Source organism: Haplochromis burtoni, unplaced genomic scaffold (genome assembly GCF_018398535.1).
Source record: "Haplochromis burtoni strain Fernald_Lab_line unplaced genomic scaffold, NCSU_Asbu1 Contig_287, whole genome shotgun sequence".
NCBI lineage: Eukaryota > Metazoa > Chordata > Actinopteri > Cichliformes > Cichlidae > Haplochromis > Haplochromis burtoni.
In genome coordinates, this window is record NW_024582648.1 from 68000 (window position 1) to 82506 (window position 14507).

The window sequence follows — 14507 nt, forward strand, 5'->3', positions numbered from 1 at the left end:
CAATGAGTTTGATGTATTCAGGTGGTCTGCACAATCGCAGAACCTCAATCAAATAGACGACCTTTGGGATGTGGTGGAACCGAAGATTGATCTTGGATGTACAGCTGACAAATCTGCAGCATGGTATCATTTTAATATGGACTGTGTGGAACCTTTAGCACCTCGTTGGATCAGTGCCATGAACTATTAAAGCAGCTCTGGGGGCAAAAGTAGCTCCAATCCAGTACTAGCAAGTTGCATCTGATAAGGTGTGAATACATACAGTTATCCACTTATTTAAAGAGGACCAGCTGCTACTGAATAATTCCCAAATTTATAGCATCCATGTTATAAAATTTAAATAAGTCATTATGTGTTTGGCTGAGTTTCAGCTAGAAGAACAGAGGTATGTTTCACCCTGAATGCTGACTGAGAAGCATGCAGGTACACACCCATGGAGACATAAACATGCGTGTTGCCAACAAGAACCATTTCTATTAATCATTATACAATATGTATTTTATAAAAAACACAGCACCTAAAGAAACACACATGTATAAAACACACACAGTAATGGGAACAGTCACAATGTGCTAACACAAAGAGCAGTGGATAATCTCATTGCTTTACAAACTGCTGGGTACAAAAGTGACCACAAGGGGTATTTCAAACATCTAAAAATCCCATTGGTTACACAAAAGCTGCATTCAAAATAGCAAATATGATTGGCCGATATAGGCTGAAAAGCAAAAGTCGTCCCCACCAGTGGAATGAAAAAAAAAAAAGCTGAAGGGGAAGAGAATGAGGTTTATTTACTATTGAAATGTAAAGTAAAACCACCAGCATCACCTGACAAGAAAAAATTAACATGATGTAAACTGCGGCTATTAAATGATTTGAATATTTGAGGTTTTAGTAAATAAGTCACCCTCAGGGAAAAACATGCAAATGAGATTGCTGTTGTCAGTGTTGTCCAGCATCCAGCATATGAGTAGAAGTAAAAACTACACCGGAAATGATACTGTTTCATATTTTAAATATCTTGTTTATAGGATTTCACCTCATATCACATTTGGGCCCCTAATATGTTAAAAATTAACTGCAAAGGCCTCACTAAAACTGGATCACACAAAGTTATTGCAAACATGTTGTGTCTGTGGTTCAAATTCCATTCAGATGGTGACATAACCGGTTTGTTGCATCAGATTCCTCTTTCTCATTCTCTTGATAGTTTAAATACTTTCATTTCGACATCCTACTTTTTCCTAGTCCTATATTAAAGACGTGTGAAAACAGACCCAGAGTCAGTTTACCTCCCCCCAGCCCAGCTTTCAAAAACCACGGATGCTGTTCGTGGAAGCTGATTAGAGTTCAGATTCCCAGTGAAGTCACCCTTTCCATCTGGGTGCAGGTTGACGGCTCATCTTGCCCAGCCCCCACCCTGTCACCAAGTAGACCGGCTTGCATCGGGTGTAATATTCTGATTGGCCGCTTTCTTTGGCGTGGGCGGGGTGATGGGCGTGGCTCTGAGTGATCTCACAATCAGCTGTTTTGTACGCTCTACATTCTGATCCGAGGATCAGCTGGAGGCAGCAATAAACAGGAAAATCTGCAGCGTAAAAACTAGAGGAAAGGAGGGGAAAGCTGCAGATGTTATGATCTGAAAACGTCCGTGTAAACATTTTTACACGAAGCCCTTCTTCTAAGAAGAAAGCCTTTTATTTTTATATAATGGTGTTCTAACTACCTCACATAAAGGCTATCTAAAGCTATGCTTTAAGAGTTGTCGTTTCTACTGTGTGTGAGATCTCGTTTACAACTTGAATAACACTGCAAGGGCAGGTAAGCTATTTCATTTTCTGTATTTTTTTATCTCTATTTCTTTTTCCAGATTAAACGCTCGGTGTGTTTTGTGTCTAACTGTGCTTTTAAAGAGGCATCAGACTAATCTACATCTTTGCAATTGAACCTACTGCTTTCCTTTTAAGGTTATTCATAAAAAAAATACCCATTACATATCAGCTGTCGTGAAATCATAAGGATTCTTATTATTGAATTGCATCCCTTTGTCTTGGCCTGCCTTTGAGTGTGTGTTTTTTCTTATACTATGAAATGACCTGTTAATAGGACATGAATAGATGGGGAAGCAGTATGTTATAGGCCCAAATAAACAGCCTTAGTTGGGTCGATTCGACGTCCTGCATCTGCAGAAATGACACCAGCCTGCATATAGATTAATCCTATAGGACGCCAGCAGTCGTTGTTTTGCAAACTGCACCAAATGCTGGTGTGGAGTCGATGGCGGATGTTGATGTATTTGTTGCAGGTCGACCTTTTTTAGGTTTTGATTTCCACTAAAAATACACTAGGCCTAACCTGAGCTGCTCTGTCAAATAACCGACCCGCTGTGTATTCAGGAGCCTCTTTTCTCCTGTCTTTCGTGCAGTGTTGCTGAGCCACAACTGTCATTGCTTTGACCCCTCAGCTGTAGCCAGAGCTTATACGGATAATTCATGTTTAACCTGGATACCCTGCGCAGAAAGTCGCGTCTTCTCTGGGCTCGTCGATGCTCTGGCATCGAGGTCGATGTTTTATTTTACATGAAGAGCCTATTCTTTGTGTTGGAAACGTAAACACCGCTGCATATTTTTTTCATAAGCGTTTCAAGTCCAGACGACAGCCGTCGACAACAGCAGCCGCTCTCACACGGATGGTTTTTCGGTACCGTGTTGCAAAATGCAGATCAAACACGAAAACTATGTCGACTGCAAACACGCGATCAGAAAATCTCGATATTTTTCCCTTGTTTGTTATTCTGACCGATTTTCTTTTTTCCTCCGGTCGCAAAATAGGCTGGAGCCTCTCCGTCAGTGTCAGTGGCGTGACGTCAGACGCAGCTTGTTTTTACTTCTCGGGAGCCCCGCCCACTCCTCTTATGAAATAAATAAAATAAAAAACCTCAGTCAATAGAGCTGCCTATACATCCGGAACATATTAAATATATATATATATATATATATATATATATATATATATATATATATATATATATATATATATATATATATATATATATATATATATATATACATATATATATATATATATACATATATATATATATATATATATATATATATATGTATATATCTGGATATATATATATATATATATATATATATATGTGCTGTTGTATGTATGTATTTGTTCCTTTTGACCTGTAAGGTCTCCTTATTATCTAACAGCATCAGTGATCATATAAACTATAAATGGGCTACAGTTACCCTAGAGGGCCAAATGTCACCTGCTGTCCCTGGCCAGATAAGGTATCCTAAAATAGAAAAAACAAAATGTGTTATGAAAATATTATTTACCTCACAAGAAATATTCAATCAGCTCTTATTTCCTACTGTACTGTACATATGCTCAGCTACAAGCAGTGATAATAAAGAAAAAGAAAGGGAAAATGTAATGAGTGAGAGTCACTTTTATTGCTTTTAACTTTCAGATAACGCATATCTTTCTGCTTTTTTACAAGACAGTCAGCATCATGAATCTTTGTCATTGTGTTAATGGGTGGATTTGACAAGGTTTCCACAAAACATACATCATCTGGTCATTAGCTATCATTGTTTCTTTGGGGCCTTTTGGCAGTGTCAGTACCTATAAGGCCAATCAGTAGCTCTCAGTTGGCAAGCTAACAAAATGGTCAGGGAAGTGCTTCTTACGAGTCCATGTTGGGTGTTTATTGTGCGGATCTCCTCTCCACCTTATGCAAAGCAGCACTAAGGCCTGACAAACGTTGTTTATCAGAATTTACTTGTCATAGTCCCATGACTTAATGCTTTATTAGTCAAGGAATGCATTAATCTTTGTGCTGAGGTATGCACTGCAGCGCATCAGCTCAAAGACAGTTCCTCAAAAACATTTCATAGTCATTGTTTAGTGACTGAATGTTTTTTTTTCTCACAAGATCTAAAAAACAGGTCATGCAACCCAGATCTTTTTTTAGTTAAGAGATAAGAGATAAGAAAGATAAGTCTTTATTGTCATTGCACAGTCATACCTAGTACAATAGTACAACAACATTGGAAACTGTCCTGCATCGGCACTATTCACAACAAAACACAACACAAATAAGACAACACAACACAAGACAATAACTTAACTGAATACATTTAAAAAAGAATGAGTGTATGACAGTAACTTAATTATATATATATAACAAGTTAAATTGCTTTCATCATTTAAAGAAAGGGCTTATAAGGTTTAGCTTTTTTTCTTTTTGCACCAGTTACTGCTTCACTTGATTTATCTCATATCTTATCGTATCACTTCAAGCACCTGACATCAGCAATCCCACAAGCATGCTCTGTATGACTGCAATTAGGATGTGTCTTCCCTTTTTTGCTCCGTTATCATGGTGATTCTCCAAATAAGGACAGAAACCCATCATGCATCCATGCATATCTGCTCCCATGACTCTTTGCTCTATAAATCCTTGTCTTTCACCTTATCTTTACTAACCTTCTCATTTATTTAGTGAGAAAGTTCAGCTTCATACACTTTACATTATAGTCAATGAGATTTCTGGGGCAAATGAGACTCTGGTTGAATGTGATGATTACTTAAATAGGTTATGGCCTTATATCGAACCTCTCCTTTAGTAAATAAACACTAACCTTGAATTCACAAACAAAAATAACTGTGTCAGACAGTTGCAGAGCGTGTTGAACTCTGTGATCTCTTGGGTCTCTTTGCCCTATATACTCAGTTTAAATAAAACTCAACCTTCGAACATGCAGAGCGTTGTCACATAAGCTAAACTTCAGGTTAACATTACACCAGTGTGTTCACGTGTAGTTCACATCCTCGTCCTTTGGCCTCAGCACCTGCTGTCACAATGTTTCTGGTTTTCTTTGCATCTTTCACATGTGTGCACACACATTACTTGGTTTTGTAAGAGTGTGGCTCTTTGTAAATATACCTTTTTTAGTTTTGCCTACCTTTTTCTAGAGGTGGATACCAACACTGGACAGATACTTTGTTTCACTATGTTGCCTTCTTAATTCTGTTAAATAATTAATTATTTCAAAATTAATAATTTCTAAATACACGAAAAGCTGAAAGGTGTGTTTTGTTTTATTAGCTAATAATTAATCACAACCACAATAAATTACAATGAAAAGTCTTCATTCAAATTTGCACAGAAATGCAAATGAATGTTGATTCAACTCACAAACCATGACACACTGCTCTCCCCTACATAAGCTGCCTTTATAGGTTAAAAGTATCAGTATTGGTACTGGTATCAGTAATACTGGCCCTATATTTACTTGGTATTAGATGAATACCAAAATCTTCTTCTTCTGTGCTCTGCCCATCTGTCTAGAAACTGAGAGTTGATTGGTTTTCTTGACCTAATAGGGGAGGGCAGTGTAGTTATTACACACTGGCTTGCTGATTAACTCATTAACTCCTGTTTCTTATGTAACTTCGCAGTACCTTCACAGTCCACTAGGGGGGCCCGACCCACATTTTGGAAATCACTGCACGAGATTGCTTGTAGTAACAAACCTGTAATTATTATTCGATCGTTCTCAGTTCTAAAAAATATTTCAGCATCTTTCAAGTATTTGTCCTTTTGTTTAGTTTCATCTACTATTACTGCAGTAACTGTTAAAAAAAAAAAAAGCATTCATTAACACATTTACCTGGACAGGCAGGCAAAATTAGCAACTATCTTGCAAATATGAGGAGATGTTTAGCTGCTAAGGCCAAATATTCCCTCAGGGGTGCATGGCAACCAAAAACACAGCAGCCAGAAGTAAGATGCCAAATGAATGACAGGCACAGTGTTGATGTGCAGCCCCCAAGTGGTCAAAACATTTTTTTTTTCAGTTTTCTGTGACCTTTCAAAAGTGTTAAAATATAAAGTGTTTAAAGTGAGTGGTGTTGAAGTTTGTTTGTTTTTTCAAAAAAGCCCTGTTGTTTTATAAACTCATTATAAGATTCCCACCTCTTCTAATTAACACGTTAATGTTCAAAATAATAATAGTAATTTTTTAAAAAAAGAGCAACACTTTTAATGCCACTAAGGTTTGAGTTCAGGCTAAAAACAATGACTGCATTGCATTTTTAAATAATCCTGACCTCTTTTGTTTCTTACTCTCTTTATCTAATGTATGTTTCATCTTTTCATTGCAACTAATTATCCCCTTTTTCCTCTCTCCCTCTCCCTCAGGCCTTTGCTCCAAACCAAGTGAAACCTTATATTTGCACTACAGAAGCCTGTCCACACCTGTTTGTCAAAACAAGGTCCAGCAAGAGGCTTCAAGTTGGGGAAAAAAATAATCAAAAAACAGCGTAAAATAGCAACCGACAAGAAATTCAAAAAGGCAGCTACAGCTTTTTCTTTGTGCACCACAACAAAAGCACCAGAGTCGTCAACACTTGACAATACGCGCAGCAATGTTTCAGCGTCTTAGCAACCTGCTGTTTGGGGAGGTGGAAGAGGTGGCAGCTGAGCTGAAGGGAACCAACCCATGTGTGACTGAGGCCGACGAAGAGGGATGGATGATTGTCAATCTGCCTGGTGAGTCAGAGAGAGCATTGTGCTGGGCTTGTGTTGAAGGGATGGTTATTTTAAAAGCTACATCAAAAGTGAGGAAATAGTCAAATTATGCTTTGTGTGCTGCTGTGCATGTTTATGATACTGACTAATATATGAAGTGTAGTGATAACAACAGTGGGATGATGAGATGGGGTGAAGTATTATGATAAGGGCGTGGCTCAGCTACACTGCCGCTCATCCATATGGCTGCCATGCCAAAGGTTGTGTTGTCCGTCAAATGGCGGAAACACATAGCTACCTGTGAACATGCATCTCCTTCCACTTTGTTTATGATCTTGATCATGACAAAGACAATTTTAAAGTATGAGAATGTGCTTTAATGCCTGCTCAGAAGAAGCCAAGCAAACAACATAACATAAAAGTACCTCTCAGCAGAGTCAAGGCAGAAATTATGTCAATGACATAATCACAGCTTTAGAGGGTCAACACAACTAATGATGTGACTCTTTTATGTTTCCTTACCCCTCCTCCCCCCTCTTCCTTTCCTCCAATTTTTTTAAATACCCTTACATTCCTCACACTGGTATGTGTGTGCGTGCGTATGTGATCCCTTCTTTGACCTGCATGGCTTTTTGAAAAATCTGCCACATTTGCATAACTTGTGCAACATCTTCCCCCACCCTGACCCCCCTCTCATCTGAACCATCTCATCGCTGCCATGTGCTCAGAAGAGTCTGACTGCATGATGCAGGTTGATGATGAGTCAGGAATCCCACTGATCGCACAATCATTCCCAGAGAATAACTTGTCAAATCGTCAAGACGCACGTACAAGGACTGAATGCCCGGCCCCTGTCCCCCACCCCCCTCACAAGCGTCGTAGGACACATAAAGGCCGGCCACAAGGTGCAGTAGCATTAGTAGACCCTGTGTCCTGTCCCAGCCCCAGCCCATCAGACATGGGTGCTACTACACCCGTGACCCTGCCAAGACGGGTCAGACTGTCCACGCCCTCCTCCACGCCGTCAATGTCCCCAGGCTCTGGGAGTGAGTGTGGGGGCAGTGGGTGTAGCAGTAGGGCAGGCTCAGAGAGAGGCTGCATGGATGAGAGCTGGTTTGTCACCCCTCCCCCCTGTTTCACTGCAGAGGGAGCCACTGCAGAGGCCAGCCCGATGGAAGACCTGCTCATAGAGCACCCCAGCATGTCTGTGTACGTCTCCCCGAGCAACCTGTCCATGGTGTCCAACAGCAACCTGTCTGCAGTGGCAGAGGAAAGCATGGTTAGCCTAGGGGGCAGCGTGAGGTGAGAGCGATTGGCTAAAAATATACCTGCCCTTTATCCACTTTTTTCCCCAGCATCAGCATGACTATGTTATCTTTTCTCTCTTTTCCATCAGAGCGGCTGAACCAGCTTCGGTCCCTGCCACTCACGGCACTATGCCCACCAGGGTGAGCCGTGGAGCAGCTGCCCAGGCCGGTGCTCTGGCCAAGGTCACCCAAGTGGCCAGGGTCCAGCGTAGCAAAGCCCGAGTGGAACGCCGCCATCTGGGGCGCAACCGCATCCAACGCCAAAACCGCACCAGGGAGCAGATCCCTCGCCACGCAGCCCACACCAGAAACACCTTCCTTCACCAGCCCAGCAAGCGTAACTTCTGCCACTAAACTCCCCAGCGCACATGGGGCATTGTTTACTCTGAGGGCATTAGTAGTCACACATGAATAAACGCAGTCAACCACAGCATTTTTAATTTCCGTTGCACTTAAGATAACAGTAGTGTTTTGTTGTTTAGACATGATCTGACTTCACCTGGTAGCTCAATTCCCATTCTGGTGTTATGAAACCGAACCCTCTGAGTAGATATTGTTGACCTTTTTACTACTTATTGTCCGACGCAGTATCCAAACCACAAAAAAAGTCTTTAAAATCTTAAAAGAAGCTATTCGTAGTAATAATAATGCTTGAAAAGCACGAAAAACTTGATTTCTATAAAGTTTCTGTCCAATCTTGCCTCCCCAAGTTCATTCCTCCGCAGTGCATTTTATTTTAGAGAGATTAATTCAGCTAATGCACCTCCGTTAAATGTATTTAATTATTTTGGAGACAATAAATTCAAATTGAAGTTTATTTTTCTCTGGCTAGAATAACAGTTTTCTGACTTTTCCGGTGGAAACAATGCAAGACAGATTTTGTCTTTATAACACCAAAAACAAGTCATCATGTCTTCAAAGCTTTATGTTAAAGAGATAAAAGGATTCAATCAAAATATGATTTTTTTTTAATAGTTCAGAAGAGGTGGAAGGATATACCGTGTGTGACGAGGGGGAGAGGAAATTCACTAGACATTTGTTTCTCTCCAATTTGGTGCGCTAATGAGCAAAGTACACGACAAAGCCCAGGAAACATGAAGCAACCGATTTCATCAGAGGAAACCAAATGTTGTGAGATTTTCTCTCTTCTTACTTTGTGAAGGATAACAGCAAGTTGATGATGGCGAGAGCAAAACAGATTAAAGAGTAAAGCAAAAAGACATGATGAATTGGAACATAACTGAATGAAGACTGAGGTGGTTTAACGAGAAAGGTTCACAGGAAAGTGTAACGTAACCCTCTGAGCAGCCTGAGTCCTTAAAATGTAACATCACATTTTATTGGAGAGCTTTTAGAGTACAGCTGCTGCTTTTGCATATTCAAATAGTTGTCGTTGGCACTTCTATAGTCATTAAAGATGAGGATTATAAATGCAGTGGAAATATCCAAGGCTAGCCTTTGGGTTACAGGGTATGGCAGGTCATAGTAAGTGCAGAGCGGTATCGGTGGTAACTCATTATTTTGTTTTGTCATGTGTTTTTCTGCTTACTTTGTTTCGTAAACAGTAATTTTATTGGACTGTTTCTGTTTGCATGATTCCAACCGGAGAGAAAATCTAAACTGTTCCCTGCCAGATAAACAGAAAGTAGACATTTGGGCTTTTTAAAGTCAACACATTATAATCGTTTCTCCCCCCGCAGATCATAAAACAGCACGATTATCATTATTTGTGTCCTCTGTAAACTAAAGCAATGTGCCCAGCACACACATCAGTCATTCTTTTACACAGTGTGTGCTGTGATCTTATGTTATCCATGTGAACACCAACACAGAGAGCATTTTTACGTCTGTCCCTTTTATGGATAAAAGCACTGTCTTCACGGGACTTTTTGTTTTGTTTTTAAAAAAGCCTAACACAAGCATCTTCACCCCAGATTCAACACTTTCAACAAATATCATCTTCCTCATGGACGCGCAGCGCATTGCTGATATCTCCTTCATGGTTCTCATATTTCATATTAGCACATGCAGCTCTAACAGTGTCCACTTAAAAATCTAGCTTACTGATATGTATTCAACAACAATAGTAAACAATGGTGCTGAAGTGTATACTGATGTTTGTAAATTATTTGAGAAATGGATGTACGTTTGCACTGTCATACATTTTGTGAGTCAAAAAGTTTTAGCGGTGTGCCGTGTGCTTGTTTTGTTTTGTTTTTTCCTTTTGTGATTATTTTTTTCTTCTTTTCATTTTGACCCGGACTGTGTGTGAGGTGTCCCGATACGTTGAATCCTACGAAAAAGACACAAATATCTGTCATCTTTTTCTTCTTGTAAATATTACAGAACAATTTATAATGCTTTGCTAGATGTCATAGCCTCTCAGGACTCGTGTCCAACGGGACTGATGAGAATCCAGTCTCTGCCGCATCTCTGTGCTCGCTTTTTAAACCAGGAGGGCCACAAGTGGTGTCATTGCTCCATTTTCAGTGTCACCTTGTTGAGATGCACCATTTAAAAAAGAAAAAAAGATATAGGCTCAGAGTTGACGTGCCATAGGCAAACACTGCCCTCCAGAGGGCCCACTTGACACAGCACCAACTGCTGTGTAAATGCTGTTGAGGGTCCAGTCTTATGACCGTACTGAAGTGTTAAAAGGACAATCTGAGATACATCGAGAAAATAGATGTCCTGTGTGGTTCTTGAGTCACATGCTAAACCTTTTTTTCTGTCAATAATCCTACAAATTACTTAATTTTATTAAATTACAAATGTTTCTGCTTTAAGGGTGGCTATAATGTATCCTGTCAGTCTCTCAAGTGCAGCGGGTGTATCTGAGGTGATGAGCCTGCACACATACACATCAAGATATCTCTGTTTAGGCTTTCACACTCTCTCCAAGGGGCTTTTACTATTCTCACTGTGCCTCAGAGGAAGCATCTTGTTTGAGGGGAAAACAGTAAAAACAGGTTAATGATGAGAAATCACAGGTGGATTATGGGTGCATGCCAAATCGCCGCAGATACCTCTGATGCTGCAAATTTCATTTACTTTTATTTTCTGTCCTTTATCAGCAATGAAATGTAAAAAGGAAACATGTTTAGGTATGTTGTGTGTGATTATTGCAATGTGTGGTTTTAGGAGGCAAGGTCATTCAAAACTTGCAGGGGAGGGAGTGGGCACCCACTGTGTTGAGCCTATAGCAGATGTGGGATGTGGATAGTGACAAAATGAGGCAGTAGACATATAGTTTATATATTTAAAAAAAAAGAAATGTACTATAAAAATACAATAGAACATGCTTGTATTTTCCCATATAGTTATTAGAAGAGTTGTTCGACAATATAATATTTTAAATGAAAGCGTTGAATGTCTGGGGAGTTTCACATGTTTTACGTCGTGCCCTAATATGACGGCAGCTTCAAAACACTTGGGGTTTCCCCCCCATGTTACATCTCAGTTAGTACACCCTCCCTCCCCTCCATGAAAATGAAAGATATAGACATATAAAATTTGATGTATCTGATATCTATGGTGATTGTGCCTTTCACTATTTCTGCATGGTTTTTGTGATGTACTGATTTTTTTTTCCACACCCAAAGCGGACAGTTGTCCACTGACAGGCAAGACCTATGCAAAAATCAACGGATGGGTTGTCCAACATCCATTCAGAAAACACAGGTACCCGCCAAAAATACCCCCCACGACAATAACAACAATAAATGCTCAGGTTAACACCTGAATCTCGTGTCATTATTTTCATGTGGGACCGCAAAAAGAGGTGTTGGAATGCGGTCTTATATAGGAAAGCTTAAAAAGGCCGTAGTACTTATTATTATAACACTCAGTGTTATTATTTCATAGCCTAACATTTAGAAATAATGCATAAGCACCTGGTTGAAAGCGCAATAATTGTGAATATTAAACTATATATGGTAAATGGCCTGCATTTGTATAGCGCTTTACTCAGTCCCTAAGGACCCCCAAAGCGAGACACATTGTATTTGTTTGGAGAGAGAGCAGGGGATATATTTGGCATGTGCTTGCTATTAACAATATAAAACCATACACATTTTATCAAATTTCTATTTGCAAGCTAGACATGAAAATTTCATTGGTGGCATTGATGATGTTTTCCTCTCTGCCCACCAAAAACACAGTGTTTGTTTTGCATTAGTTTGCTCAGACCTGGCTACCAAGTAGCAAGTACCTTTTAGTACACCTATTTGAATATAGGCAGTTCTTTAAGTGTCTTAACTGCTGATGAAAGTAGGTTTTTTTGTAGGCAGATGTAACTGTTTGCAAAAAGGGAACAAGCGAATAGACAGGTGTGGTTAAAGAGAGTACTGTCTGTGGACTGAAACTGGGTGGAGTCCTGTTATGCTTAGCTTTGAGTACATTAGTCCAAGCTGAGCAGGAAACTTAAAAGGCTGACGAGGATTTAAAAAATAAAATAAAATAATTATGTCACACAGCAGGGTTTTTCATTGTTTTAAACAAACCAAAATACTTTTTATTATTTGGATTTCTCAAAGCTGCCACTACTGTTTGTCCTGATCCAGCACAGACTGCTGCTGTCTGGTAAAAATGCAAACCAATGTGCAAAATACAAGTGAACAAAAGAATCTAAATGAAGCTTAATTTGGATAGCGCCTCACGTACCTTAAAATGTTCTTGTTTCAAAACCTAACCCAATGACCCTGAATGTTCTAACAAGGACAGCGCCTGCAATGTTTTAACCTCTGAGGGGTTTGCTGCCAGTCAACATCGGGCCCATTACTCCCCCCTAGCGGCCAGGAGTACTTCCGGTTTCTTTCTCGCGGTCATTCACTGTTTATGATGGTAAATGGTTTATGATATGCATGGAGCGCATTTCTCTTAATGTGTGTGCCTTTACTCATACATCTGTTGACTTTACAGTTCTCCGCTATTACTAAGCTCTATGATATGGCAAGTTAGAGCCTGCCCCCCAAAGCTTCCTCCAAATATTTTTAATCATTAACAACAAAAGAGGATCCAAGTTAGAATGTAGAGACATAAAGGTCACCATGATAACATTTGCAAACACTTCTTTGTTTACTTTTTCTTGTTTAAATCGTGCTAACAAGACTCTTATCAAGTTAGTTACTACTTCTCCACAGTCCAGCCCTTTAGTCAGTGCAAGAAGTTTTCAGGAACTTTAAAAATGTCATTGAGTGCAAGAAAGTAAGATTAATCACTACAGAAGATGTATTCATTAGACACTGGGGACTGACAGTTAAAAAAGTCTAAGTCAAACTAATGGTTTTTGAAGTATAGGGAAACAAAAAAATGCAAAGCTCAGGGTTCACATAATGCAAATAAAACACGACATTATGCTTCAATATAGAGAACAGAAATTAAACTATGTGGTAATTTTTAATATATCATTCCTCCATTCACAGAGAATACACAGTGATTCTTGAATTTGCAAAGCATGCCCCGAGCATCTTAATCTGAACGTTAGAAGATGTACTGTATGAGATTAGATCATATATACAATACGTCAACACTTCACAGTTCAGATACATATCTCAGCAGGAAGCTGCATGAACCAGATCTTCAGACTAGAAACTACAAGGCTGAATGAGACAAGTGAACATAGACAAAATGTAACTCGAGAAAGGGGACTTCAGTTAGTGGAAAATTAGGTCAGGATGACTTTAAATGTATGTGTTTGCTGGGCACAGAGAATGTGCACTGATTGTACATGCATATGGATTCTCTGTTGTGAAGCCTGAAGCTAGGGGCGTGATGGTATAATGAGTGCTTTGCATTTGACACTGTTTTTTTTCTTTTTTAAAAATCAGGTTTCAAGGCAACACTTTATAAGCAATGGTAGTCCCAGAGGAGCAGCTACACAAAATCCCATTTCATTTGTGGTCATTGGATTCATTTATCATCAGGAAATGACGCAAAAGCACACAGACTTACACCACAGACTAAGAGGAATAAACTGAAGTAGCGACCTGACCTCCATAATCTCCTGGAGTGCAGCTTACATGCTTGGTGAATGTAATTTATTTGGTTTTGTTTGTTTTCCTCTGCACCTTGTTTCTGAAATCTGTCAGATTTTTCAAGGTAAGTTCTTTACCCCTTTGCCTCTACCACTATTGGATTTGGTATATTCCTACTGATCTACCACAGTAAAACTTTGGTTCTTCAATCAGTCAACCAAAACTTTATTTCAAACAAATAAGTAACAAATGTTCATACATATAAAATAATAACTGAAAGCATCATATTCACATGAAAAAGAAAATGTTGACCATTTCCAGTTCAAAAGAAGCAGGAGGAAGCAAATCCTTTTTAATTCATACCCCTGTCTAGCTCATCTTCTATACTGGTTTCAGTTAATAACAGTACCACTTTTAAATATGCCCATTTAACACACTGATTCATGCTATGTTGATACATAGATCTTTACACATTGATCTATAACTATTTAACAACACTTATGCAAAAGTATTGCTTTTTAAAATATATCATTATATGTAAATATCAATTTTTGTAATGCACAGTACAAAAGTATAAACATATAACACATACCTCATCCATAAACTGCGTTATAAATGTTTTTTTTACACAATTTCAACACTGATTCATATCCTTAGTGTCCTTGTTTTAAC

The 14507-nt window shown here is 39.2% G+C and overlaps 1 protein-coding gene across 4 annotated transcripts; it reads left to right on the forward strand.

The window, feature by feature from the left end:
• The first annotated feature begins 1526 nt into the window (after positions 1-1526).
• LOC102299117 (tumor protein p53-inducible nuclear protein 2) lies at positions 1527-11595 on the forward strand. Of its 4 annotated transcripts, XM_005940240.2 has the most exons (5): positions 1528-1821; positions 6224-6574; positions 7282-7458; positions 7699-7855; positions 7950-11595. In XM_005940240.2, exons 2-5 carry the CDS (start codon positions 6451-6453, stop codon positions 8212-8214), a joined length of 723 nt encoding a protein of 240 aa, XP_005940302.1. In that variant the 5' UTR covers positions 1528-1821; positions 6224-6450; the 3' UTR covers positions 8215-11595. The 4 variants fall into 4 exon arrangements, with proteins under 4 accessions (XP_005940300.1, XP_005940301.1, XP_005940302.1 ...); XM_005940238.2 differs by having other exon boundaries at positions 1527-1821; positions 7282-7855; XM_005940239.2 differs by having other exon boundaries at positions 1527-1821; positions 7285-7855.
• Positions 11596-14507: the final 2912 nt, after the last annotated feature.